The following is a 27,354-nucleotide window of genomic DNA, read 5'->3' on the forward strand; positions in this document are numbered from 1 at the left end:
ATAGCCTAACTCCAGGAAAGATTACTGTTTCATTTAGAAAGTATCAAAAGAAAAGAAGAAAGTTAATGCTTACTAAAGATCTGACATAGGGACTTCCCTGGTGGTGCACTGGTTAAGAATCCGCCTGCCAATGCAGGGGACACAGGTTCGAGCCCTGGTCTGGGAAGATCCCACATGCCGCGGAGCAGCTAAGCCCATGCGCCACAACTACTGAGCCTGTGCTCTAGAGCCTGTGAGCCACAACTACTGAGCCTGCGTGCCTAGAGCCCGTGCTCCACAACAAGAGAAGCCATTGCAGTGAGAAGCCCACGCACCGCAGGGAAGAGGAGCCCCCGCTCGCCGCAACTAGAGAAAGCCCACGCACAGCAACGAAGAACCAATGCAGCCATAAATAAATAAATTAATAATAATTTTAAAAAGAAAAAGATCTGACATAGTACTAATTTTGTAGGAAATTAACATAAAAACTAAAGAGAATAAACAAATCATTCTTTCTATTTATTATCTCTGAAACAGTTAACTAACTCTTACATAAGACTCACTTTGTATCAAACAAATAAAATAATACTTGAACTAAAATATCTTTTAAGTTTCAGATGCACTACTGCGGAAGCAAACAAATTAGATACCCAATTTATCTGACATGCCAAAGAAAATCATGAAATCTGCGAAACACATCTTTTGTATTATCATTGTGTGTGTAATTTTCCTTCAAATATCAATCTTTCTTAATATATCAATGATTAATATCAACTAATCCTAAAAATGAGTATATCAAATCTAGTAATGACTTTCAGTTTTTGCTATTATAGAAGACAATAATTAAGATAAACTCCTCAAATCTGAGTCTTACTACATATTCAGCAGCTAAAATATTGTGTACTAACAAAAATATGGCCTGTGGCCTAGAAAATCTAAAAATTTTACAAGCTGGGATAAATGTTTTTTACTCAACTATTCCATTTTTTCTATGATAAGCAATATCATTATAGACTTTCAAAGATATTGTAGGAAAACCTAGGCATTCTAAATCACTTATTTCCTTTTTAACCAAAGAACTGGAACAATCAACCAACAGAGAGAAAAACACTATGAGAAAAAAATATGTAAATTAAGCATATCCCATAAATCATCCTCAGTAATTTTTAAATTGCTGAATTTTTTTTTTTTTTTTTTTTGCAGTACACGGGCCTCTCACTGTTGTGGCCTCTCCCGCTGCAGAGCACAGGTTCCGGACGCACAGGCTCAGCGGCCATGGCTCACGGGCCCAGCTGCTCCGCGGCATGTGGGATATTCCCGGACCGGGACATGAACCCGTGTCCCCTGCATCAGCAGGCGGACTCTCAACCACTGCGCCACCAGGGAAGCCCCCTAAATTTTTAACTATATAATTTTGAAAACATACAGAAGTAGAGTCACTTTAGAGAAAGCACCTTGAAGTATTTCTTATAAGTCCATATTTAGGCAATTTTAATATCTGAAAATGAAACAATCTTTACACCCTTTTCAAAAAAGAAACTTTAAAAATTAAAACCACTACAATCCAAGCCTGAGTCTCATTTATGAAGTGAATGTTTCAGTAAAAAAATTAGTTACAGGCTTCCCTGGTGGCACAGTGGTTAAGAATCCGCCTGCAAATGCAGCGGACCAGGGTTTGAACCCTGGTCCGGGAAGATCCCACATGCCACGGAGCAACTAAGCCTGTGTGCCACAACTACTGAGCCTGTGCTCTAGAGCCTGCGAGCCACAACTACTGCAGCCCACACACCTAGAGCCTGTGCTCCACAACAAGAGAAGCCATCACAGTGAGAAGCCTGCACACCGCAACAACTAGAGAAAGCCCGCCCGCAGCAATGAAGACCCAATGCAGCCAAAAATAAAATAAATTAAAAAAAAAAATTAGTTACATTTCCTTTCAAAGAAGCAAGGATGTGTTTCTCTGAGTTATTTCATATACTTTATTAATTCTTGGCAGTTTGGATACCAACTTTTCATTTTTAAATTATCCTGGGCATTATAAATGCATTTTTAAAAAAATCTGTATGTGACCCTGCTATTCTCCAGAAAACAGACCCAATTCATTTATTTCCTTTCTTTGACAGGTATTTTCCTGCAAGAAAGGCAAAATTATTATTGCCAGGTCTTGAGCATAAGACAGTACTATTGAGCCATCAGAACCAAGTACTGGTTCCTTCAACTTAAGATTCTTAGACCTTTGATAAGAGCAACCAAAGAAACAAGAAGAGTTACATGCTGTCAATGACAGGATGAGCTCAGGAATTACAGACTACCTGAATTCAAATCCCAGTACTACCACTAGCTAAATTACCATGGAGATTTACTTAACTTTTCTAAGCCTGTGGTATGTATGTATGTATGTATAAATAAATAAACAAACAAACAGGGTCAACAAACTCTGTACTTCATAGGGGTTGAAAAGATTTAAAAACATAAAATTGGCACAATGCCTCACACACATTAAGTACTCAAAAAATGATAGCTAATATGTTATTTTCTAGAATCTAATATTTAATTCTAATTTATAACATATGTAGCAGAAAAAAGCTTTTTCCCTTTTGGATGGTTAATTTTAATTAAAGCGAGTAGAAAAATCTAGAGAAGAAAAGGAGAAAGTGAAAACTGATGGCATGGCACAATACTGCAAACTTCTTACACTAATCCGGCAAAGATGGTTTATCAAATTCAGTTGGTTACTGAATTTAAAATCCACATCTATTACAAAAATAACTTCACTGCTGGTGGGAATGTGAACTGGTACAGCCACTATGGAGAACAGTATGGAAGTTCCTTAAAAAACTACTAATAGAACTACCATATGACCCAGCAATCCCACTACTGGGCATATACCCTGAGAAAACCATAATTCAAAGAGTCATGTACCAAAATGTTCATTGCAGCTCTATTTACAATAGCCTGGAGATGGAAACAACCTAAGTGCCCATCATCGGATGAATGGATAAAGAAGATGTGGCACATATATACAATGGAATATTACTCAGCCATAAAAAGAAACAAAATTGAGCTATTTGTAATGAGATGGATAGACCTAGAGTCTGTCATACAGAGTGAAGTAAGTCAGAAAGAGAAAGACAAATACCGTATGCTAACACATATATATGGAATTTCAGGGAAAAAAAATGTCATGAAGAACCTAGGGGTAAGACAGGAATAAAGACACAGGCCTACTAGAGAACGGACTTGCGGATATGGGGAGGGGGAAGGGTGAGCTGTGACAAAACGAGAGAGAGGCATGGACATATATACACTACCAAACGTAAGGTAGATAGCTAGTGAGAAGCAGCCGCATAGCACAGGGAGATCAGCTCGGTGCTTTGTGACTGCCTGGAGGGGTGGGATAGGGAAGGTGGGAGGGAGGGAGACGCAAGAGGGAAGAGATATGGGAACATATGTATATGTATAACTGATTCACTTGTTATAAAGCAGAAACTAACATACCATTGTAAAGCAATTATACCCCAATAAAGATGTTAAAAATAAATAAATAAATAACTTAAAATTCAAAGATACATAGGACTTCCCTAGTGGTCCAGTGGTTAAGACTCCGTGCTTCCAAAGCAGGGGGTGCAGGTTCGATCCCTGGTCAGGGAACTAAGATCCCACATGCCGCATGGTGGAGCCAAAAAAAAAAAAAAAAAATTCCAAAATACGTAGGTTCGTGTTATTTTAAATGATACACACCTACTACTCATCAAAAATCTTCTTTTAATTTTAAGTGTTTTAAGTGATGGCTATTTCCTCTAATATTACTCTGGTGAAAATAAATTTTAAATATTCAAGATCAACCCTGATAAAGATTAACTTTATATCACTTTAACTGTCTTCCCCATCTTAGTTGTAAATATTATATATTAAGGTTATGTATAAGAATATACTTTTGCAGATAACTGAAATTAAATCCTATCTTTTAGGACTTCCCTGGTGGCTCAATGGTTAAGAATCTGCCTGCCCAGGGCTTCCCCAGTGGCGCAGTGGTTAAGAATCCACCTGCCAATGCAGGGGACATGGGTTCGATCCCCAGTCTGGGAAAATCCCACATGACACAGAGCAGCTAAGCCCGTGCACCACAACTACTGAGCCTGCGCTCCAGAGCCCGTGAGCCACAACTACTGAGCCCGCACGCCACAACTACTGAAGCCTGTGCGCCTAGAGCCTCTGCTCCACAATAAGAGAAGCCACCGCAATGAGACGCCTGCACATCACAACGAAGAGTAGCCCCTACTCATCACAACTAGAGAAATCCCGCACACACCAATAAAGATCTAACACAGCCAAAAAAAAAAAAACTGCCGTGGAGCAACTGAGCCTGTGCATCACAACTACTGAGCCTGCGCACCACAACTACTGAGCCTGCACTCTAGAGCCAGCAAGCCACAAGTACTGAGCCTGCACGCCACAACTACTGAAGCCTGCGTGCCTAGAGCCTGTGTTCCTCAACAAGAGAAGCCACCACAGTGAGAAACCCGCACACTGCAACGAAGAGTAGCCCCCACTCAACGCAACTAGAGAAAGCCCACATGCAGCAACAAAGACACAACACAGCCAAAAAAATAAATAAAAAATAAAAATCCCATCTTTAACATAAATACTATTATTGTAATACAAATAGGTTCAAAAGAGAAAAGTTCATAGAGACTGGACAAGCCAAAACAATCTTGAGAAAGAAGAACAGAGCTGAGGGAATCATGATCCCTGATTTCAGACTATACTACAAAGCTACAATAATCAAAACAGTATGATACTGACACAAACAGACACAGAGATCAATGGAACAGGATAGAGAGTCCAGAAATAAACCCATGCACTTATGGCCAATTAATCTACAACAAAGGAGGTAAAAATGTACAATGGGGGGCTTCCCTGGTGGCGCAGTGGTTGAGAGTCCGCCTGCCGATGCAGGGCACACAGGTTCGTGCCCCGGTCCGGGAAGATCCCACATGCCGCGAAGCAGCTGGGCCTGTGAGCCATGGCCGCTAAGCCTGCACGTCCGGAGCATGTGCTCCACAACGGGAGAGGCCACAACGGTGAGAGGCCCGTGTACCGCTAAAAAAAAAATATATATATATATATATATATATACACAATGGGAAAAAGACAGTCTCTTCAATAAATGGTGCTGGGAAAAATGGACATCTACATGTAAAAGAATGAAATTAGAACAGTCTTTAACACCATTTACAAAAATAAACTCAAAATGGATTAAAGACCTAAATGTAAGACAGGAAACCATAAAACTCTGAGGAAAAAAATTGGCAAAACACTGTTTGATGTAAATCATAACAATACTGTTTTAGATCTGTCTCCTAAAGCAAAGAAAATAAAAGCAAAATTCAACAAATCGTACCTAATTAAACTTAAAAGCTTTTTCACAGCAAAGGAAACCACTGACAAAACAAAAAGAACCTACTGAATGGGAGAAAATATTTGCAAATAATATGACCAATATGAGGTTAATATCCAAAATATATAAACAGCTCATACAACTCAGTACCAAAAAAAAAAAAAGACCCTCTGTCATTAAAAAATGGGCAGAGGGCTTCCCTGGTGGTGCAGTGGTTGAGAATCCTCCTGCCAATGCAGGGGACACGGGTTCGAGCCCTGGCCCAGGAAGATCCCACATGCCGCGGAGCAACTAAGCCCGTGCGCCACAACTACTGAGCTTGTGCTCTAGAGACCGCAAGCAACAACTACTGAAGCCCGCATGCCTAGAGCCCGTGCTCCACAACAAGAGAAGCCACCACAATGAAAAGCCCACGCACCGCAACAAAGAGTAGCCCCCGCTCGCCGCAACTAGAGAAAGCCCACGCACAACAACAAAGACCCAACACAGCCAAAAAAGAAAAAGAAAAAGGGCAGAAAATGTGAACAGACATGTTTCCCAGAAGGAAATAGAGATGGCCAAAAGGTACATGAAAAGATGCTCAAAATCGCTAATCATCGGGGAAATGCAAATCAAGACTACAATGAGGTATCACCTCACACCTGTCAGAATGAACACAAACAACAAATGTTAGGGAGGATGTGGAGAAAAGGGAACCCTCGTACACTGCTGTTGGGAATGTAAATTGGTACAGCCGCTGTGGAAAACAGTATGGAGGTTTCTCAAAACACTAAAAATAGAACTGTCACATGATCCAGCAATTCCATTCCTCAGTATATATCTGAAAAAAACAAAAACACTAATTCAAAAAGACACATGAACCCCAATATCATAGCATTATTTACAATTGCCAAGACACAGAAGCAACCTAAGTGTCCATCAACAGATAAATGGATAAAGAAGATATAGTACATATATACAATGAAATACTTCCCAGATATTGTATTTTAATATCTACAAATTAAAATAGTTAACTGTAAAACTTCTGCTGCTGAAGTATCAGATTAGGAAAATAGACTCTGCCAGTTATATCAGGTCTTCTGGCAGTTAGCTGTAAAATCTTTACCCCATTTAAATTCTACCCTAATTCTGCCCCCCATTATTATGTTGCCTTATGGAGTTTTCACTCTACTACAAAAAAAAAAAAAAATCATTGGTCAAACTCTGTTATTGCTCATAATTTAAGGTCAGTTTAGGAAAAAACTGATGAGACATTAGAGACTGCAGTCATGCCAACTTTATTCTGGAGTCCAAGTATGAAAACTAGCAGCCTCTAATATTATTTGAAAGTAACCAAGAATGAAAAACAGTTACCCTGGCCAAAAACTATTCGGGATATATGAATAAGCACTTCCTTGTGATAATGGGGGGGAAAGAAGAATATCAACAAAAAACAACAAAAATCTCAAAGTGAAATACTGAATATGTGCCTATGTGGGAAAAGAAAGATTACATGTACTTTAAATGAGAATACAAATGAGATATGACCCAAGTCTTCAAACATTGCAATAATCTTTTTAAGAACAGGACAAACAGGAAAGTCCTGATCTACAAGGGCCGTATGACCAGGAATTATTCTTATAGTCTGTATTCTCTGCATCATGAAGGGAGTCCAGGGAGATGGACTCTAGCCCTATTCTTTGAATTATTTTGAGGCAAAATACTACCCATGTTTACATTTTTTTCCAATAAATGAAAAATACAGATAATACTAATACATATTTGTAGCGCTTACTGAAAATATTAAGTAACAGATCTCTAAAATAAACATTTGAAGGAAACAGATTTTTAAAACTAATTCAACTGTACATTCTAAACCCAAGAAATAGTCCTTGCTATTTAAAAAACAGTATATCACAGAAGGAGGTGTGTAATGATACCAAAATGTTATTTGACATTACCAGGGAGAAAAATCCAACCTGCCACCTCCCTTGTCCATCTTGACTACCACAGCTGCCTAACCAGGCTTCCTATTTCTCCTTGGCTCCTCTCTAATCCTTCTCCACATACAAGCCAAAGTCACCACTGAAAAATGAAAATTAGATAATGAATTTACTCTGTTTAAAATCTTTCAACAGCATTCCCCATTTTCCTAAACTAAAATTTAAACTCTTCATCTTTCTACCATGGCCTAAAAGGCCCCACAAGATTTGGCTCCTGCTTGCCTATCTAACCCCGTCATGCATGTCTCTCCCTAAGTTACTATAGGCCACACCAGTCTCCTTTTTGATCCTGTAAAATACCAAGCTCTTTCCCACCTTCCAGCCTTTGTGCTTTCTGTTCCTCTTCCTGCAATTATTCACAAATCTGCCTCATTTTAATTCTTCAGATGTCACCTTGTAAGGAAGGCTCCACTGACCACCTTAACCCTCTAACACCTTAACCCCGTGACATTTATCATAATCTCTATCTTGTGCATTTATGTATTTACTTCTTATTTATGATCTGTCTTCTCAACAAGTAAGTGCCATTAGAGGCAGAAATCCAGATGCCTTGTTCATGGTTACAAGATACTATATTCTCTTAACCTAACCTAATCTTCATAAATACAACATGTATAAGCTAGATTACAGAATGCAAGGTCTCCTGCATATTTTGCTCAACATCTCCTTTCAACACTACTAAACAGTGTTCAAATGCCAGAAGACATGAGAAAACCATAAGAATATTCAAAAATCAGCAGGTGAATATTTTATCTTGGCTCATTTCAGGAGTGTTACAAACGTGCCTTCTCCTTAAACTTATGATGTCTTTAAACTTATTTTAACAGTTGCCCTATAGAAAAGCACTAGGCTGGGTTGCCTCCCTGGATGGCTAAATGGCCTCCCTGCCTCATTCATTAAGTGTACTTGGCAACATAAGAGGCATTACAGCATATAATTTGCTTCACATATAGCCCTTTTATTTTAGTAGCCAGGTTTTTTTCACACGTAATTAGAAAAGAGCTGAATGAATCATTTCCCCAAAAACAATGTAAAGAAAATCTCTAAAGATGCAATATGAATTTTGAATTTAAATTATCGATACTTTTCTCTCTAGAAATGTCATCATAAAACATTAAAACCAGAGAATCATTTTCTCTTTACTACTGTAATCTGCTTAAACAAAATTATAGATCAAATGTTCTTAGGTTTAGTGAAACATGGTATTTTTTAGGGGACATGTTACTCATTAACACTCCCACCCTTAGTATACTAAAGATTTAAAGTATCAATAAAACTTTCTTGCTCAAGAAAACTATAAGGCACTCCTATCAAGGAAATATATTGAATCTATTAAAAAGCAAAACAAAATCAAGCATACAATACCTCTGATGAATCATTGAATATATATCATATAATACATTACCTAAGGGTTAAAATGGGGCTTCTTTTCCTATATCTCTTTTTTTTTTAATAAATTTATTTATTTTATTTATTTTTGGCTGCACTGGGTCTTAGTTGCTGCGCACGGGCTTTCTCTAGTTGCAGTGAGCGTAGGCTACTCTTCGTTGCAGTGCGCGGGCTTCTCATTGCGGTGGCTTCTCTTGTTGCGGAGCACAGGCTCTAGGCGCACGGGCTTCAGTAGTTCTGGCTCGTGGGCTCTAGAGCGCAGGCTCAGTAATTGTGGCACACGAGTTTAGTTACTCCGTGGCATGTGGGATCTTCCCAGACCAGGGCTCAAACCCGTGTCCCCTGCACTGGGAGGTGGACCCTCAAGCACTGTGCCACCAGGGAAGCCCCCTATATCTCTTTATGACAGCCTCTGCTTTCTTTTACTACTTGCTTTTCATTTTAAATGTTTCCTCTTACCTGATTTAAATTTCGTCGTCAAACAAAGCAAACGTAGCTAGACACCCCAAAAACTCCAACTGTCAAGAATGAAAGTAGGGCTTCCCTGGTGACACAGCGGTTAAGAATCTGCCTGCCAATGCAGGGGACATGGGTTCGAGCCCTGGCCCGGGAAGATCCCACATGCCACGGAGCAACTAAGCCTGTGCGCTGCAACTACTGAAGCCCGCACACCTAGAGCCTGTGCTCCGCAACAAGAGGAGCCACTGCAATGAGAAGCCCACGCACCACAATGAAGGGTAGCCCCCACTCGCCGCAACTAGAGGAAGCCCGCATGCAGCAACAAAGACCCAACACAGCCAAAAATTAATTAATTAATTAATTTTTTAAAAGAATGAAAGTAGTAGGAGTAATGTGGCTGGGAAATGCAACCCTAAACAGTATCAGTGAGCTCTTACATGTGTCTCTCTCTTCTGGATTGCTACTTTGATCGCTACCTCCTTAATCATCTATACTCCCCTCACAACACTTTCCCCACAAAGGATTATAAACCATTATTAGCCAGATCTCAAGTCTTCAGAGCTCAGTACAGCACTTAAGCCAATCTTAAATAAGACAGAATATATATGCCCCAAATAACCTCAGCCTTCATCTCCACCCCACCACCATGGGCTCAGTAGGATGACCGTCAACCAAATATAAAATTCAGTGGCCACAGGAATGAGAGAGGACTACTCAGGCTGCTGAATCTTCCCCTCCTCTTTTTTGTACAGTGTAGCCCACTTGACTGGGCCTCTCAGCCTCTGTCCCTGCTCCTTACAGTTGGCTCACACCTATGTTTACCACACATTTGGTCACTGTGCCTTGGCCACCTGGCTGCTCTTCTAAAGAGTACCACCATTATAAGACGAATTCCCTTAGCCCAACCACAAAGGAACTGTGAGCTCTATGCCATGCCTTTCCAGCCACAATGACTTATCCACTGCCCAAATTATTACTATCCTTCTTGTTACTGCCTACATGCATTCTGTATACCTTACTTCAAATATGGATTTTTTTAACCCAGCCAGTAGTTGAGCATACACCATTGTATTTATGCTCTTCTCCTATAATAGGGTAAGTCTGTCAATACTGGGACAGTGATCCATACTTCTTCCATACCCTAACACAGTTGGCGTATTCATATTCAATGAATACCTTTTATTACACAACTAGTGTGAAGATAATCTATCCTAATTTTATTATTTTACGGAGAACAATCCACAGAATTTCAAAGTTGAAAGGCAGCTCAGTGTGATCAATTCTCTCTTAAAAATGAAAAAGTCTTGAGAGGAAATATGGTTAAGAGCAGAGACTTTCAGAAATCATGAAAACCTTGGCTTGAATTCCAGTTCTGCCATTTTCTAAGTGGAAGGCTTTGTGTGATATATTTAACCTCTGTGCAACTGTTTCCTTATCTATGAAAAAAATATCTATTTCAGCAAAGCTGATACAAGGATTCTATGAAATAAAGGATAAGGATTCTGTGAAATAAAGTTAAAAACTTAGCATGCCTGTCATATAGAGGTATTCAGTAAATAACTCAATAAGTAATAAGTGGGCTTCCCTGGTGGCGCAGCAGTTGGGAATCCGCCTGCCAATGCAGGGGACACGGGTTCGGGCTCTGGTCCAGGAAGATCCCATATGCCGCGGAGCAACTACTGAGACTTTGCTCTAGACCCCGCGAGCCACAACTACTGAAGCCTGCGCACCTAGAGCCCGTGCTCTGCAACGGGAGAAGCCACCGCAATGAGAAGCTCGTGCACCGCAATGAAGAGTAGCCCCCGCTCGCCACAACTAGAGAAAGACCGCACACAGCAACAAAGACCCAACACAGCCATAAATAAATAAATAAATAAATTTATTTTTAAAAAAGTAATAAGTTATTATTAGGAGTATATACCATCAAACAAAGCACTTAATCTCTGTTTATCTGCTTCCTTAATCCTAAAGTAGGAAAAATATCTACCTATTTTGATAGAGAAAAACATGTTAAAAACACTCTGCATTGTACTTGACACACAATTGGCACTCATAAAGAGGGACAATATGGTTATTAAACAATAGCTATTTTACGTTGTTACTCTCGGTAGCATCTACTATAATTCTTTGTATCTAAGTATTACTTTTTTTTTCCTTTTTGGCCGTGCCTCGTGGCATGTTAGTTCCCCAAACAGGGTTTGAACCAGCGCCCCCTGCAGTGGGAGCACAGAGTCCCAACCACTGGACCACCAGGGAGGTCCCAAGTATTACTTTATTAATGTCACATTTTTTTTGGTAAATCTTTTATACAACAGGTTCTTTTAAACAATAATGAAATATTCATTAGCTACAGAAGTTCACTTCTTCTCCAACACAATTCTCAAGATAATTACTGAGGACGTGACTCAGTTGAATCTCACAGGAATCTCTCTCCAAACACCTTAACTAGATGTTATCTTTTAAACAACAAATTCTATAATAAGTGACCTAAATAAGTAAAATGGGCTGAAAAGATTTCAGGACTCAGTTCACTTAAGTGACAGGATGATAAATGCAACCCACAGTAATTTTAGTACTTCTGACTGTATTAACTTCCTTCTGATATTGTCATTTAATTGTTCAGAGTTTTCTTTTCACATATAATTCTTTGCTTTAAGTAATAGCTCCCAAACTTTCCAGTATCAAAGCTACTGTTTAAAAATGTCTGAATTCACAAACCTAGAAGAGCTTACACAAAGAATAGTATGCTGCTTTCTAGCATACACCAATACAGAGATAAAAGGCAAGGGCAATAAGGCCAGACCAAGCTGCAGCGGTTTGGGTGGAGAACACAGACAATAAAAGAGGAAATTAAGTAAATTACTTTTTCTCCCTTCTCCCTCAGACTACCCCCAACTCTGTCCCTTTACCTTTTGCTACCACTATTCTTTCCTACATCTGTACTACTCCTATGAAATATGACCACTAGAATGGAAAACTAGGATGACAAAAGTATTTCACTTAGTGCTATGTATTTCCACACACCAGCTGCAAAGAAAAGAACAGGTTCTAACTCAAACTTGTTCTGAATACATTAAATGAATATAAATGCTCAGGCATTTTAAGCCATTGATATTAGTCATATTATTTACTTATTTGATGCTCCCTCAACTTTTATAAGTTAGAAACCCAAACAACCAGGGTTCTTAGAAACTTTTAAATTAAAATAATAGGTAAGACTCTAAATGAGAGCTAAAATGTCTGGGTCCCAATGCTCAGGCATTTTAAGCAATTGATATTAGTCACCTGTTTACCATAACAAGCAAAAAATCTATTATGACAAGTTAGCAGAAGTACATTTTATATATTCCAAATTAACTGCCCCTAAATGATGCTTTTCACTACCCAAACAGGACACTTTCTCTACTTGGAATTTAGTGATTAAAAGACAATTTGCCTATATAAGAAGCAGTAGAGTGCAGCAGTTTAGAGCATGAGCTGCCTGTGTCTATATTCCCCCTCTATCACTTATTAGCTATGTTGCCATGGGCAAGTTTCTTAATTTTTCTGTGCCTAAAACTCCTCATCTGTAAATGGGGATAATACATAAGAGAATCTACCTTCTTATTATTATTGAGTTAATATATGTACAACACAAAGAATAGTTCCAGGTGGTTTAAATTATCCATACGTTAAAAAAAAAAAAACCTATAGACTCATCTACTGTAAGACAGAATAAAGGCTTTTCTAAGGTAACACAAAACCCAGACGTCAAAAAGGAAAAGATAAACAATTCTAATTGCATAAAATCATTTTTTTATATTAATATCACCTTCAAACCAATAAGAAAAAGAAACAAATCACAGGGCTTCCCTGGTGGTTCAGTGGTTGAGAGTCCGCGTGCCGATGCAGGGGACACAGGTTCGTGCCCCGGTCCGGGAAGATCCCACATACCGCGGAGCGGCTAGGCCCGTGAGCCATGGCCACTGAGCCTGCGCGTCCGGAGCCTGTGCTCCGCAACGGGAGAGACCACAACAGTGAGAGGCCCGCGTACCGCAAAAAAAAAAAAAAAGAAGAAACAAATCATTAGGAAAATTAATCTGATACCTGAACAGGTAATTGAGAGAAATGCAAGTGGCCAGTAAGCATACAAAAAGAAGCTTGGCTTCACTAATAATTAAAGCACTGCAAACTGAAACAAAATACAATGCTTTTGCTTTGGCAAAAATTGAAAACATTGATATTATACAATATTTGGAAAAGGTATAAGAAAATGGAAATTCTGATATACTACTGGTGGAAATGAAAACTAGTACCATCTTTTGTGGGGAAATTTGAAAATTCATATCAAAATTTTAAAATGTGCAAACTTTCAACAAATGATTTTACTTCCAGAACTATCCTGCATGAATAATCACAAAAATCTGTGTATTACATAGTACGTAATGATTCTACCTTGTCTAAAAAAACAAACTCTAGTTATACCCAGATGTTTATTTATCGTACATACAAAAAGAAAGTATGAAAGATTAAACACCAAACTACTAACAATGGTTACATCTAGGGAATGGGATTATAGAAAAAGTAAAGAGGGAATGGGTCTTTTTATTTTCTATACTTCATTATCACCTAAAATTTTTTTTAATGATTCTGTGTTACAACTTTAGGATTCTAAAAAACAAAGATTCTTGTAAAGAAATAAAGTCTAGAAGCAAAAACAAGTCTTAAAATACAAAGCAAAGTCAATACAAGTTTATCTTACTACTTCCTACAGTCACTATTGGTGCTGTTTCCCAAATTCCTTTTGCAGATACTTGGAAAGATCACATTTCCTAGAGGTTGGGAGAGACCATGAGACTAAATAGTGAGTCTTCTACTTATACTACTTATTAGTAGTATAAGTAGAAGTAGAAGCAGCCTATTAGCCGCTTAGTGTACAAATCTGACTTAGTACAAATCCAAGAGTACTGTCTTGCTCTTAAAAGGACTTAGCAAGAATCAGTAAAACTGAATTTCTCGGGCTTCCCTGGTGGCGCAGTGGTTGAGAGTCTGCCTGCCGATGCAGGGGACATGGGTTCGTGCCCCAGTCCGGGAAGATCCCACATGCCGTGGAGCGGCTAGGCCCGTGAGCCATGGCCGCTGAGCCTGCGGGTCTGGAGCCTGTGCTCCACAACGGGAGAGGCCACACACAGCAGTGAGAGTCCTGTGAACCGCAAAAGCAAAACAAAACAAAACAAAACAATTTCTCATAAACCTAAGTAAATGGACAAAATAATGATTCCTAGAGAAGTGCTGGATAAATGGAAAAAGTTGGTGATAAAGGCTAAAGTGAATTTAGTTTAACATTCTTGATAACATTTCATCAAGCTAACACACTGGTTTAGCAAAAGGAAAAAATAATTAAATATCCCAGAAAAGTTATCTCCCACAAAAAAAACTCTGTTTCCATAAGTAACATGAATAAATTCATTTTCTGACATTATTTGACTGTTCTTAATCTTGCCTTTCTTGTCACCATGATATGGCCCTTTGGGTAGTAACTAAATATAAAAAGTTACTCTTCACACTAGACTGGCCCCTAGGGGTTCTAATCACTAACAACAGATGGAAACACAAAATTTATCCTCCACTAAGTATGTCATCATCTCTCTTCTGATCTAACTGGTGTTCCTTTCCAAAACTTAAGCTTTGAATCTTCTATGAAAATTTTTACTATCCACCAACATTTGAATGCTATACTCCAAACCAAAACTGAAAATAATCTGCTGTCATTTATAGCAAAATAAGAAATCATAACTAAGAAGTAGTTCAGTCTAGGCAATTATTCCTGAATGATTAAAATGCCAGATTTTCAGATGCTTGAAGTATTCCAAGTATTTTATACGTGCAGGCTAACACTATATATATTACATTAATGCTTTGCTTTGAAGGTATAATAGACTTCATTTACTCATCTGTAAAATAAGGAAAAAATAATAGTAGTGATCAGTCTATTTAGAGGATAATGAGATAACACAGTAAATACGTAAGGCATTTAGTGGATATAGTAAAGGCTTAAGAAATATTCATGTCTCCTCCCTTACTCCCCCAATACAGATTTACTCACTAACTGTAGCCACTATCAAATTATATAAAGTATCTTAAATCTAACCTCTTTTAAAATATTTGATTTTCTGAATTTTTACTTCTTTGTAAAGTTAAAAGCAAATATAAGTTGAACAAGACAGAGGTCAGCAGATACAGCCATAAGTAGTAGGGGCCAGATTGTGTAGGATATTTTAAATGATTTGTGACTGAGTGAGTTTCTGAGATTCTGATTGTGATTCTGAGTGACATGGAGAGGCATCAGAGAGTTTTAAACAGAAAAAAGTGATGATCTGACTTAAGTCTGAGAAGGGTTACTAAGGATACTATACTGAAAAGTTAATGTAATAAAGCAAAAGTGTTAGAGAAAACAAAAGTTACTGAAAAGCTACAAGTGAGAGAAGATGGCTTTTAGATTAACATGGTAGCAGTGGAGGTGGTAAGTAGTCAGACTAGATATATTTTGAAGGTAGAGTCAAGAATTTTTTCTATCAGACTGGATGTGAGTGTGTAAAAAAAAAAATGAAGAGACAGGATATATTCAATTTTGGGCCTCAACAACTAGAATGACAGAACTGCCATTTGCTGAGTTGGGTAAGACTACAGGAGGAACAGGCCTACAGAAGAAGCTCAGGAGTTCAGTTTTGGATACGCTAAGTTTGAGATGACTATCAGACATCTAAGTAGAGATGCAGAATACTCACTCAGCTGGCTACACGCAACTTTATTTCAAGGAAAGAAGTTTAGGATGGAAATAAATTTGAAACTTTTCAGCCTCTAGATGTTATTTTTAAAGCCATGAAACTGGATGAGATCACCAAAGGAGTAAGTGTAGACAGAGAAAAGGACCAAGGACTGAGTCCTGGCACAACAAACCATTTAGAGGTGAGGGACATAAGGAAGAACTATCAAAGGAGATAGAGAGGCAGAAGGAAAACCAAGAGTGTGGTATCTTAGAACACAAATGAAGCAAGTGTTTCAAGGAGGAAAAAAAAATGATCAAACTGAGTCATGCTGCTGATAGATCAAGATGAGAATACAGAAATAAACCAAAACACAAGAAGGACATATGCACAAAATATTCAATATGGTACTCTTTATCAAGAGAAGAAAACCAAGACAAGCTAAACATCTCCTAACAGGAATCAAGTAAATACTAACAAATACACTCAATGGAATATTACACAGTTACTGTTTGTGACATATTATTCCATGTTTAAAAGTTTGAAATGTAGAGACTTCCCTGGTGGTCCAATGGTTAAGACTCCATACTCCCAATGCAGGGGGCACGGATTCGATCCCTGGTTGGGGAACTAAGACCCCACATGCCACATGGCATGGTCCAAAAAACAGTCTGAAATATAATTAATAAATTATACAATCACACCAACACAAAAATATACACAACTTTATTTAAAAGTTAAAAGTAAATACACCAAAATAAAATACAGTGTTGGAGTTATGGGATTAACAGTATTTTCTCTTTACTTTTCAAAGAAAAACAAAAATACAAAAACAAAGCTTTCCCTAAAAGGTTGGCCTAGAGTGTCTATTACAATTATATAGCTTGATTCATAGACTGTTCTTGTCTACAAAGGCAAAGACTGAAGAAAGATCAATAATGTTGGGAAAAGTCAACTATTTCCTCATTTAAATGAAAGAACTAGGGGTTTGGATTATTGGATACATACACATATATACATATATGCAAATGACACACTGTGTCCTTTGTTCAGTCATGTTTTGCTCTAAATCACGCTATTTTGCACTTAAATTGCTGGGACAGAATGAAAGTATATTATTAAGTATATTTTTGACACTGAAATTTTAAAGGGAAAACTGTCTTGAAAGATAAACGAGAAGACCTTCTGGCGTTAACAAATTGAAATTTCTCATTGCCATCTGCATCTAGCCTTCCAGATACAGATGAGGAATTGCCAGAAAGAGATATGTGTGCATACGATCCTTCTATTCCCCCAAACATCCAGCTCCATCTAAAACTATTATGGCCAATACCTCTGGCACAATACTTTATCATGTTCCATAATTCTTCCATCAAGTCCACAGTCAACACTTTTTTTTTTCACAGTCAACACTTTTAAGGTGAGAATGATTACACAAATTTTGTATTATAGCTTGATAATATGTGTAATGAAGTTTAAGTGTTACTTAATATGCTCAAGGCAAGGTTGATGGACAGTGTTGGACACTGGGACTCTAGGTATGTATGTAAACTTTTATATTAGCTCTTCTGGTAATAATTCCCCTAACATCTTATTGCTATGTAACTTGACATATCATACAGACTCTTAAAGGCACGCCATAGTAGAAAACTTGTACCTTACATCTACCAGTTCCTTACAAAGAATTTCTTTAAAGAGAATCTATTTGAGGGGACTTCCCTGGTGGCGCAGTGGTTAAGATCCGCCTGCCAATGCAGAGGACATGGGTTTGAACCCTGGTCCAGGAAGATCCCACATGCCGTGGAGCAACTAAGCCCGTGCACCACAACTACTGAGCCTGTGCTCTAGAACCTGCGAGCCACAACTACTGAGCCCACGTGCCACAACTACTGAAGCCCATGCATCTAGAGCCTGTGCTCCGCAACAAAGAAAAGCCACCGCAATGAGAAGCCCGCACACTGCAACGAAGAGTAGCCCCCCCCCCCGCTCGCCGCAGCTAGAGAGAAAACCCACACGCAGCAACAAAGACCCAACGCAGCCAAAAATAAATAAATAAATTTATTTTTTAAAAAAAGAATGAAATAACACCACTTGTAGCAACTTGGATAGACCTAGAGGTTATCATACTAACTGAAGTAAGTCAGAAAGAGAAAGACAAATATATGATAACACTTACACGTGGAATATGAAATAGGATGCAAATGAACTTTGTTACAAAACAGAAACAGACTCATAGAAAACTTATGGTTACCAAGAGGAAAGGCAGTGGGGGAGGGATAAATTAGGAGTTTGGGATTAGCAGACACAAATTACTATATATAAAATAGATAAACAACAAGGTCCTACTGTATAGCACAGGAACTATATTCAATATTCTGTAATAAACCATAATGGAAAAGAATATGAAAAAGAATGCATATATGTATAACTGAATCACTTCGCTGTACAACAAAAACTAACACAACATTGTAAATTAACTATACTTCAGTTAAAAAAAAAGTGATATGGCCAGTTATAAAATTAACTGATTTATACTGACTTCACTCTGTACCTTTCATAGTTAGAATTTACCCACCAGAGACCAATATTCAACTTCTTCTCCTTCACTGTTAAAGAAAGTTGGCCTTTAATGAAGGAAAGCTAGAATAAACATCTCTCCCCACATTTCACACACACACTAATACCAATACCACCACTACAGCAACCCACATGTCACGATAGCTTTTGTAGACAATGTGTGTGTTCCTGAAGAGATGTATGTAAAACTGAAATCCAGTCAAGTGAATTATTTCAAATGCAGGAAGAATCAACTGACATTGACTAGGTAGAATCAGCTGACATGGGTGACAACTGAGCCATGGACACATGTGAGCCAGCCAAGGAGAAAAACGTTTATGACATGATGCAGGACGCTGAATTCCTTCAGTGTCCTGGAGAAGCTTCCAGGTAGGGATCCCAATGAGACCATTCGAAATACCATGGGCTCCCTGGCCTCCCAGGCCAAGAAGGATGCCAAGAAGGACAAGAAGGATGAACACAAGAACTAAGACTGGAGGGAAAAGAGTAGCTAAGTCTGCTCATTGGGCAGCACATGGTGGGGCAGGATATAGGATTAGATATGTTATCTGTAACCACTACAACCTAAATAAAAAGCTTGGCAACCTTTTTTTTTCAAAAAAAAATTTTTTTAAACAGAAGCTGACCTTTAAATTAAGTATTACATTATATTGTATCCTTTTATTAAAATTAAGAATTCATAGGACTTCCCTGGTGGTCCAGTGGGTAAGACTCCCTGCTCCCAATGCAGGGGGCCCAGGTTCGATGCCTGGTCTGGGAACTAGATCCCGCATGCCACAATGAAGATCTCACGTGCTGCAACTAAGACCCAGCGCAGCCTAAATAAATAAATAAATATTTAAAAAAAAAAAAAGAACAAGTTCAGCTTCATGCCCCTGTTCCAGACCATAAAAAAAAAAAAAAGAAATCATTTATAAACCAAACAAGCACATTTTTATAAATTCTAATTTTTGCATACTAACTGTTCTTAGAATTAAGGAATCCAAGAACTAAATAGAGTAAGTGGGAAAGAGGGACTCAAAAGATATAGAGGATTATCCACGACCCCATAGAGAGATGTGATATCAGTCTTCCAGTATTATTTTCCCGTTCAGCTGTACCATTTGCACATGTCTAGTTATATCACTGCATCTATATAACCCAAATTCACACAAGCCCTCTCTAGCCACCTTGCACTTAATGAAACTGCTCTAGCCACTCCAATATTAGGCAAAGTCTTACACATTTAGAACCATGACATTTGCGCGACCAGTGCTGTACCAAGATCCTGTCAAGGGTCCTTGTTTCTTTTCGAAGGCTAATCTGGTGAAGACACTAACTCTCTCATGTTCCCAATTAGAGTGAGAAGTTGCTGTCATCATTAATGTGATAGGTAAGGGAACAGACTGTAATTCTAGCTCCACAATTTACTGACTGTGTGGTGAGTTATCTAAACTCTCTATACTTCACTCACTCTATAAAAGGAGCATAACTGAACCTGGAGTAAAGAACTGTCATGAGAATCAAATGAGAAAATACATGTAAAGCTATTAGGACAGTTGCTGGCGCAGAGCAAATACTCAATAAATACTATTATTATTATTGTTACAGCTCTGAAATCCAATTTCACAAATTTTGGCATCTGGTGCTATGTAACAGTAAAGAAAAAGATGGCTAAAATCACTTTTAAACAGTGATTACTTTAATCCATCCCTTTTAAGGGCCATTATTCTAATATTTTATTTACCAAATAGATATCAAGTTTATTTTTAAGTCAATTGTTCTTTCTCTTATTTTATCAGTTCTGATCACAAAATGATAAGCCTGTCAACAATAAATGAGAATCTATGTTCTAAAAAGGTCAAGAATAACAAAGAACACTAACAAGTCTAACTCTGAGATTTCTCCTCTTAGAATGACTGCTTGAACTTAACGCCTTTTACTCTCTTCATATTTTACAGGGACCACATGGCTTACTACTAGAGAACTTAGATAGCTAACAGAATATAAAGAACTCCAGAGAAAAATCATTCACTTTTACCCCAAAATGAATTGTGATGATTAAGAATATTAAAATATAAGTGTCAAAATACATTCAATTCAGAAGTTCAAATTATGTTAACACAACTATCACAAACATAATAGACATTAATCAACAATATCTAAAGCACAAAAGAAAGTTCAAAAACTGTTTCAGTATCTTCCCAATGCAGACTTTTTAAATGGAAATAAACACTGTCCGTGTCTAACATTGCAATGAAAAATTTACTGAAAGTGAATATTACACTTATGAAGAAAAAATAACTGGAAAGGTGTTATGTTGCCCTTTATTCATTTTTCGATGTATAATCTATTTGGCCATCCTAAACCAAATTTAAGAATTATATGTATGATTCACTCCCCAAAATTTCTAAAAGCAAATCACCAAAAGACTGCTTGAAAAGCAACTGCAAATGAAACGAGGTTTTTCCTAAGGTGTCTGAGAACTAAAATCAAAATATTCTAAGCAAAGGATGACTACCATTTCCCTTTAAGCTTCAGTAAAATGTCAAAAGAACTTTCAGGACTCAAATCTCCTAGAAGTCTGATGTGAGGTCAAAGTTGTCTCAATGACAGGAAAGTCAATAGATGCCAGATGACTAAGTGAAAAGCTACCAAAAATACTTCTAAGCCCAGCAGTAATTCCAAAAGCATATAAAATACGACTGTCCAGATTGAAAAGATGAAAATATTATTACTAACATACTTCGGAACAAAATAATACTAACGATAATAACAATTAACAATATTGTACAGCATACTAAGCATCTCACAGTTCTGCCTTCCTCAACATTTATTTATTCAATTCATTCGGGAACATTTTGGAATAATGAAAGTAATATGGATTCTCAAAGAGTGATCTACATCTAAAAATAAGGTTCAAGTATACGTTCTACAGTTGATGTTCTTTTTACTGTAAGCCAAATCCGCTTCTTTATATTAGAAAAAAAATCTACAGGTCTGTTTCCAAAGATCTCATAATAGACAGTGTTCACTGGTGATTAAAATGTTATTTTTAATCCTTGCATTACCTCACAGCTAAAAATGTTAAGATACCACACCCAATGTGTCTTCCCCCCCCCCCCGGCGCCGGTGGGATGAAGTGGTGGGGAATACGAGGTGCGGGGATTCGAAACTACACGTCAACGTGAAAGGTTAGTTCCCTGGAAGGACTGGGAAAGGCGCGCAGGTACCGGGCGATCGGCGGCCGCGTTGCGACAGGCGAGCGCAGGCCTCGGCCTCTGCAGGCTCCCTCCCCCGCCAACCACAGGAGAAGTGGCCCGGACGCGCCACCCGGGGCTACTCACCGGCCGCAGCGCTGACCAGCAGGACGGTCCACAGCAGCGAGGGCACCCGCCGGGGCCGCCGCAGCGACGAAGTCATCCCTGGGCCAGCCAAGAAGCAGGAGAGCAGAGAAAAGAAATACGGAAAGTGAACGAGGGCGGAGAAACGCGGCCGGGAGGCTAGTCCTCGCTCTCGTCGGTCTTATCCGGCCCCTATTACAATGCAGTTTGAAAGGACAAATGGCAGATGAGAGGACCGAGCTGCAGAGCTTTCATTCCGCTGCCGAAATTTCCTTCATTTCTCTCCCTTGCGGCTGCGGGTGTTCATTCGCCCAGGACAGGGTGCCTCGGCCCCCCAAAGTGAAGGCATGTCTGTGGGGAGAAGCAGGGAGACAAGAAGAAAGCCCCGCAGTTATTTCCCTCGTAGTTTCACGATATCAAAAAAATATCCAGGTCTGGGAGAAAACATATCCAGGGTGCCGAGGGGTGGGGAGCGGGGATTCGAGGGGCGCCGAGGATCAGCACAAGTTCCCGACTGCCGGGAAGGGCGAAACCGGGCGGGGGGCGGCGGCGCCCGGCGGCCCGAGGCGCATCGCCTGTGCTCCGGCAGGGCAAGATTCCTTTTAAGTTTCGCTTCGGTGCTTCCCTTACTCCGATTTCGAGCAAAGCAAATCCTCTTCCTCAACTGGATCGAAAAAGGTGCTGGCCTCCATGGACAAACCCACGGCCTTCACGCCTTCGCGGAACAATCCTACGAGGGTCCGGCAGGTCCCGGCGGGAGGGCTGAGGGGCGGTGGGAAGCGGGGGAGGGGAGGGGTCCTCAGGCTGGGCCCCGAGCTCCCCGAGACAGCGGGCGGAGGGGAGGTGCCGGGAGGCTGCCCTTTCTAGCCCTCCCGGGTGCGCTCCTCTCTCTCTTTTTTATTGCTGCCGCTCCATCTTGCCTGAGGTAAATTCCACTGTGAAAGCCTTGTCTTCTCCCGTCAAAGGCTCCTCTGAGCGAATCACAACCCCCCCCTCCCGAGGAAGCCGCCGCCGCCGCCGCCGCCGCCTCCTAGCTTTCCCGCAGCTCTAGGCTCCGGGCGGAGCTCGGACGTCGCGGGCCGAGGGTGGGGGGCGGCGGGAGGGCGGATGTAGGTGGCTGGGGAGGGGGTGGGCAGCAAGGCGGCAGACACCCCGCGCCCCTCCGGGAAGCACTTCCAGCGGCTCCGGGCAGACCAGACACAAAGGGGGGAGTCGCCGCAGCTGCCAGTCTGCGGCGCTCCCGGTCACCGGAGTCGCCCCGCCTCCGCCGCCGCCCCCGCCTCCTCCTCAGTCTCCGGCTCTTCCCGGCCCAGTCTGTCTCGGGCCCGTGGTGCAGCGCGGGCGTCGGCCGCAGCGGCGGCGGCGGCGGCGGCGGCGGCGGGGGCTGCAGCGGCGCGACGAAGCCGCACTGCGCCTGCGCGCTCGCGGCCCCGCCCGGCCCCGCCCCTCACTCCAGGGCTAACTGAGGCGGACTCCGCGGCCCTAGCGCAGCCGCTGAGGGCAGAGCACGGCGGGGCCGGCAGCCCGCAATGGACAGCACTGGCCTTTCTTCTTCACACTCACACACACCTACCAGACGTCCACGCTTGGGATTTGCGTGCTTGAGAGAGGGCGGCCGCATGTATTGTCCAGCCTTTGGCAAACTCTTCCGAGCTCGGTGATTTAGCCTCTGACTCCTCTGGGACTCGAGTAAAGCCTCGAAGGACAGAACAACCCCCTTTGTTTCTTGGGGCCCGCGCCTGCCTGTCCGTAGCCCAAAGAATTGGGAAGGACCCACCTTTCGCAGAACCGGAGACCTTGGCCTCCTTGGGCTACCCTCACTGACTCAAACAAAAGCCGGAATTTGGAAAGACCACCCCCCTATATTGATATTTTTGCTCTAATCGGTGTCCTGCTTCCCTCAAGCACCCATTACCGTAACCCTCCTTAGCTAAAGGAGTACTGAACATTTGAAAGGATGCAAAGCCAGAAAGAACTCATTCTTTTACAATTGTATTCGCTGTCCCGCTGTCTGTGCATATCTGTCTAAGCAGCGCTGTTTCCACTTCGAGGGTGGGCCTTTATTCACAAAGGCTGGGGGCCTTAGGGGCTTTTTAGGGCATTTGAAAGGAAATTTGCGGTGAGGAGTCGCCGCGTCAAGGTAAAGAGTGGGGTTGGGTCTACGCATCCGAGGAAAAGAGCAGGTCTTGCTGGTACAGAAGCTTCCTTTGAATCTGGAGAGGATCTGTTTAGTAGGGGTTTTTCTGAATTGCAAAACCCCAAGCAACCACGATTGGGGAAGGGAATCCTTCCCACCTCCCCCACCCCCGCCCTGAAGCTCTTACACACTCCTGAGGGATCTGGTCGACTTGGGTGGGATTTTGCTGGGGGAAGAGGGAGAAGGTGACGTGCTTGGCGCCATGATCATCGGAAGTCTGGGTTTAATTCTTAGCTGCGAGGTGGAAAATCTGCGTGGGAGGGCGATCTTAGAGGTGAAGTCTAGCCTTCCCTTCTCCTTCTAAGCAGAAGGGTTATTCTGAAGACTGGTTTCGCTGGTCTTTCATTGTGGCTAAGGGCAGTTCAAAGATACCTTCAAATATACAGTCCTGAAGTCATACTCTTTGCTTGCTTATTCAAGTCCCCTTTTATCTCTTTATCTGAACTTGATGTAAATAAATCTTCACATTCCTTACACTAGTTGCTGTTATCATACTAAATATCTTATAGGGGTTGTGGTAATACCAGCTCAGAATTCTCAGACTCTTTTTAGTGGAAATATTTTTATAGTGTTTACCCTTCAGGCAGAGAGAAGTTTTTCTTTGTAGTAAAATCCCTTAAAAAGAAAAAAAAAAAAAGCATATACTTTGATTCACTAGCTTTATTACTATATGTATATATATTTTTAAATTTTATTTTATTTTTATTTTTTTGCCCAAAAGGCCCAAAATAAGGAACTGGTATTGTTTTACCATTTGACTTTCAAGAAATAAGAGCTAGCACTCAGAGCAATAGGATTTAAGTATGTTAGAGGTGTAGAAAGTTTATTAATTGGTAGTATACTGTTTTTCTTTCTCAAATTGGGATTAAGTACTTGATTACTCATTTTTTATTTGCATAAAAATTTTCCTAAGAAGTACCCTTATACATATAAATGTATAAGTTATATAGAAAAGAAGAAAGGGTCCTAGGAAATTCATATGAAAAAAATTATGCCACCAACTTAGTATGAATAATTAGTAGACAACTAGATATACAACCCTCTTCCCTCTTCTGTTGTTCCTCGTGTCAACTTAAAAAATTGCACAACGTGAGAGTTGCCAGTTAAGTTTTATTTGGGGCAAAATGAGAACTGCAGCCCGGGAGATAGCATCCCAGATAGCTCTGAGAAACTGCCCCAAAGAGGCAGGGAGAAAGGTCAGTATATATGTGATTTTGGTGAAGGGGGCATACATGTAATCAAGCCCATAATTTTTTTTTTTAAGCCCATATTTTTTTTACAGAAGGTTTCTGCTATTCACAAGGAGCAGTCGTCACCATGAAGGATTTTAGTGTTTTTCTAGATATGACTAGATATAAGAATTGGGCTCATAAAATCGTCTCCTGAAAATAACAATCTGAAGACCCATTCTGCCAGTTTTTCCCAGAGCACAGAGAACCTCATTTCTGCTCTCCACCCTGAACTCCTTTCAGGGGGTGTTGAAAATCAGCAGCTGCAGAAGCACCTGATTTAATCCTTGTAGCGGTAGATGGCAAGTGCCAATGGCGAGTGCCAGTTTGTAGCTGACACTTGTAATAGCTCATCTGGGACATGGCTGTTCACTCACTATGAGAAAGAACATCAGAGAAAAACTAGAACTTGGCAATCAATCTGTCCAATAAGACAAGACAGACAATAAAAGTCAAACTCTGGTGAGAACAAAGGATTGGCAGGGCAGGCAAGTTTGTTATCTGTACTAGTTAGGATAAACTGGGTTGTAACAAACTTCTCAGCAGCTTATTGCAACAAAGGTTTAGTTCTCACGTTGTATGTTTGATACAAGTCATTAGGGAGCCCATCACAAATGGGGTTCACTGGAAAACAGACCCTGAAACAGATTTGCATCTAGGAGGTTTTGGGGTAGTGTTCTCAAGAACAATCTCTGGAGACTGTGGGTCACAAGATTGAGCAGAGGGAGAAGTTGAACTGCAGCACAGTTACAAAATTGAGGCTTCAGCCAGTTCTGCAGGGAGCTCTGGCATTAGGATGGCCATTCAACATTGTCTTAAATTGAGTCAGGGGCTAGGTCTTTATACCCTTACGTCAACCCATCATTGGACGAGGGCTGCATCCAGGGAAGGGAGGTGCTCCTTGGGTGAGAGGGCTCTCTTTAGCCAAGAGCAACCCCTCCAGAAAGGGACCCAGTTGAGAGCTGTCAGCCACCAATATTTCCAGCAGTTGGGAGACGTGGTGTTTCAGTCCTAAAGAGTGGATCTTGGAACTCAGTACAACATCCACTACATGGACTCTGCTCATTGTAGTCACTGAAGTCCCCAGACTGTTGGAGGCTTCACTGAGATACATGCTTTCAAGATTGCCACAATAGGGATCATAAATTTTAATTGCTAGTCTACAGTGTCTTGCTCTAGCCATTAAAATGCTTCCACCCACACTTTATTGGCCAAAGAAGTGACATGGCTAAACCTGACCTCAAGAGAAAAGGGAAATGTAATTCTATCCCACGTGACTAGAAGTAGGAGGACTTGAAAATTTGTGAACAACTTTAATAACTACATGGTGCCCAAAGGAAAGTCAATCCCCAGTACTCTAATCACCAAAAGCCCAACAAGTAGTATAGGAGGGTTTTCTAACATACGAGAAAAACTTTGGTGTAAGAAACTGGGAAATGGGGGGAGCAACACAGAAATCCAGGTGAACAGACCAAGAGCATCTCGAAGACTGATGGATCTTCACTAGGTGGTATGGCTCCTCATGGATTATATCTTTCCTCTGAGGTGGAAGACTTGCAAAAGCAAAGTAAGGCCCTGATTTTAGGAGGGAACTGGCAGTAGATTATTAGAACGAGGATTGGAATAAGGACCAAGTCAAAAACCCTATTATGTCCTCTGAGGACTAATAGGAGTTGCCTGGGCTCAGAGATAATGAATACATTTAAGAACAAAGCCTATCATCATAAAGCGGTGGTGTCGAAGAAAAATTCTTAACTCTAGAATAAAAACAATACAGATGCCCAGAAGTTAGCACTGGAACACCCTTCAGGGTCCAGTAACAGAAGGCAACTTAAAGCTGCTTAGGGGCTTCCCTGGTGGCACCGTGGTTGAGAGTCCGCCTGCCGATGCAGGGGACACAGGTTCGTGCCCCGGTCCAGGAAGATCTCACATGCCGCGGAGCGGCTGGGCCCGTGAGCCATGGCCGCTGAGCCTGCGCGTCTGGAGCCTGTGCTCTGCAACGGGAGAGGCCACAACAGTGAGAGGCCCGCGTACCGCAAAAAAAAAAAAAAAAAAAAAAATCTGCTTAGAAA

General features: G+C 40.7%; 1 protein-coding gene across 1 annotated transcript in view; it reads right to left on the reverse strand.

Annotated features, from left to right (window-relative positions):
* Nucleotides 1-23,196, reverse strand: part of BMPR2 (bone morphogenetic protein receptor type 2) — a 201,305-nt gene extending 178,109 nt beyond the window's left edge. The window contains exon 1 of the mRNA XM_030854423.2: nt 21,860-23,196. Within this exon, the coding sequence (XP_030710283.1) occupies nt 21,860-21,935 (76 nt within the window). The 5' untranslated portion in view covers nt 21,936-23,196. The remainder of the gene's footprint in view (nt 1-21,859) is intronic.
* Between the last annotated feature and the right edge of the window lie 4,158 nt (nt 23,197-27,354).

Source organism: Globicephala melas, chromosome 7 (assembly GCF_963455315.2).
Source record: "Globicephala melas chromosome 7, mGloMel1.2, whole genome shotgun sequence".
Classification (NCBI taxonomy): Eukaryota; Metazoa; Chordata; class Mammalia; order Artiodactyla; family Delphinidae; genus Globicephala; species Globicephala melas.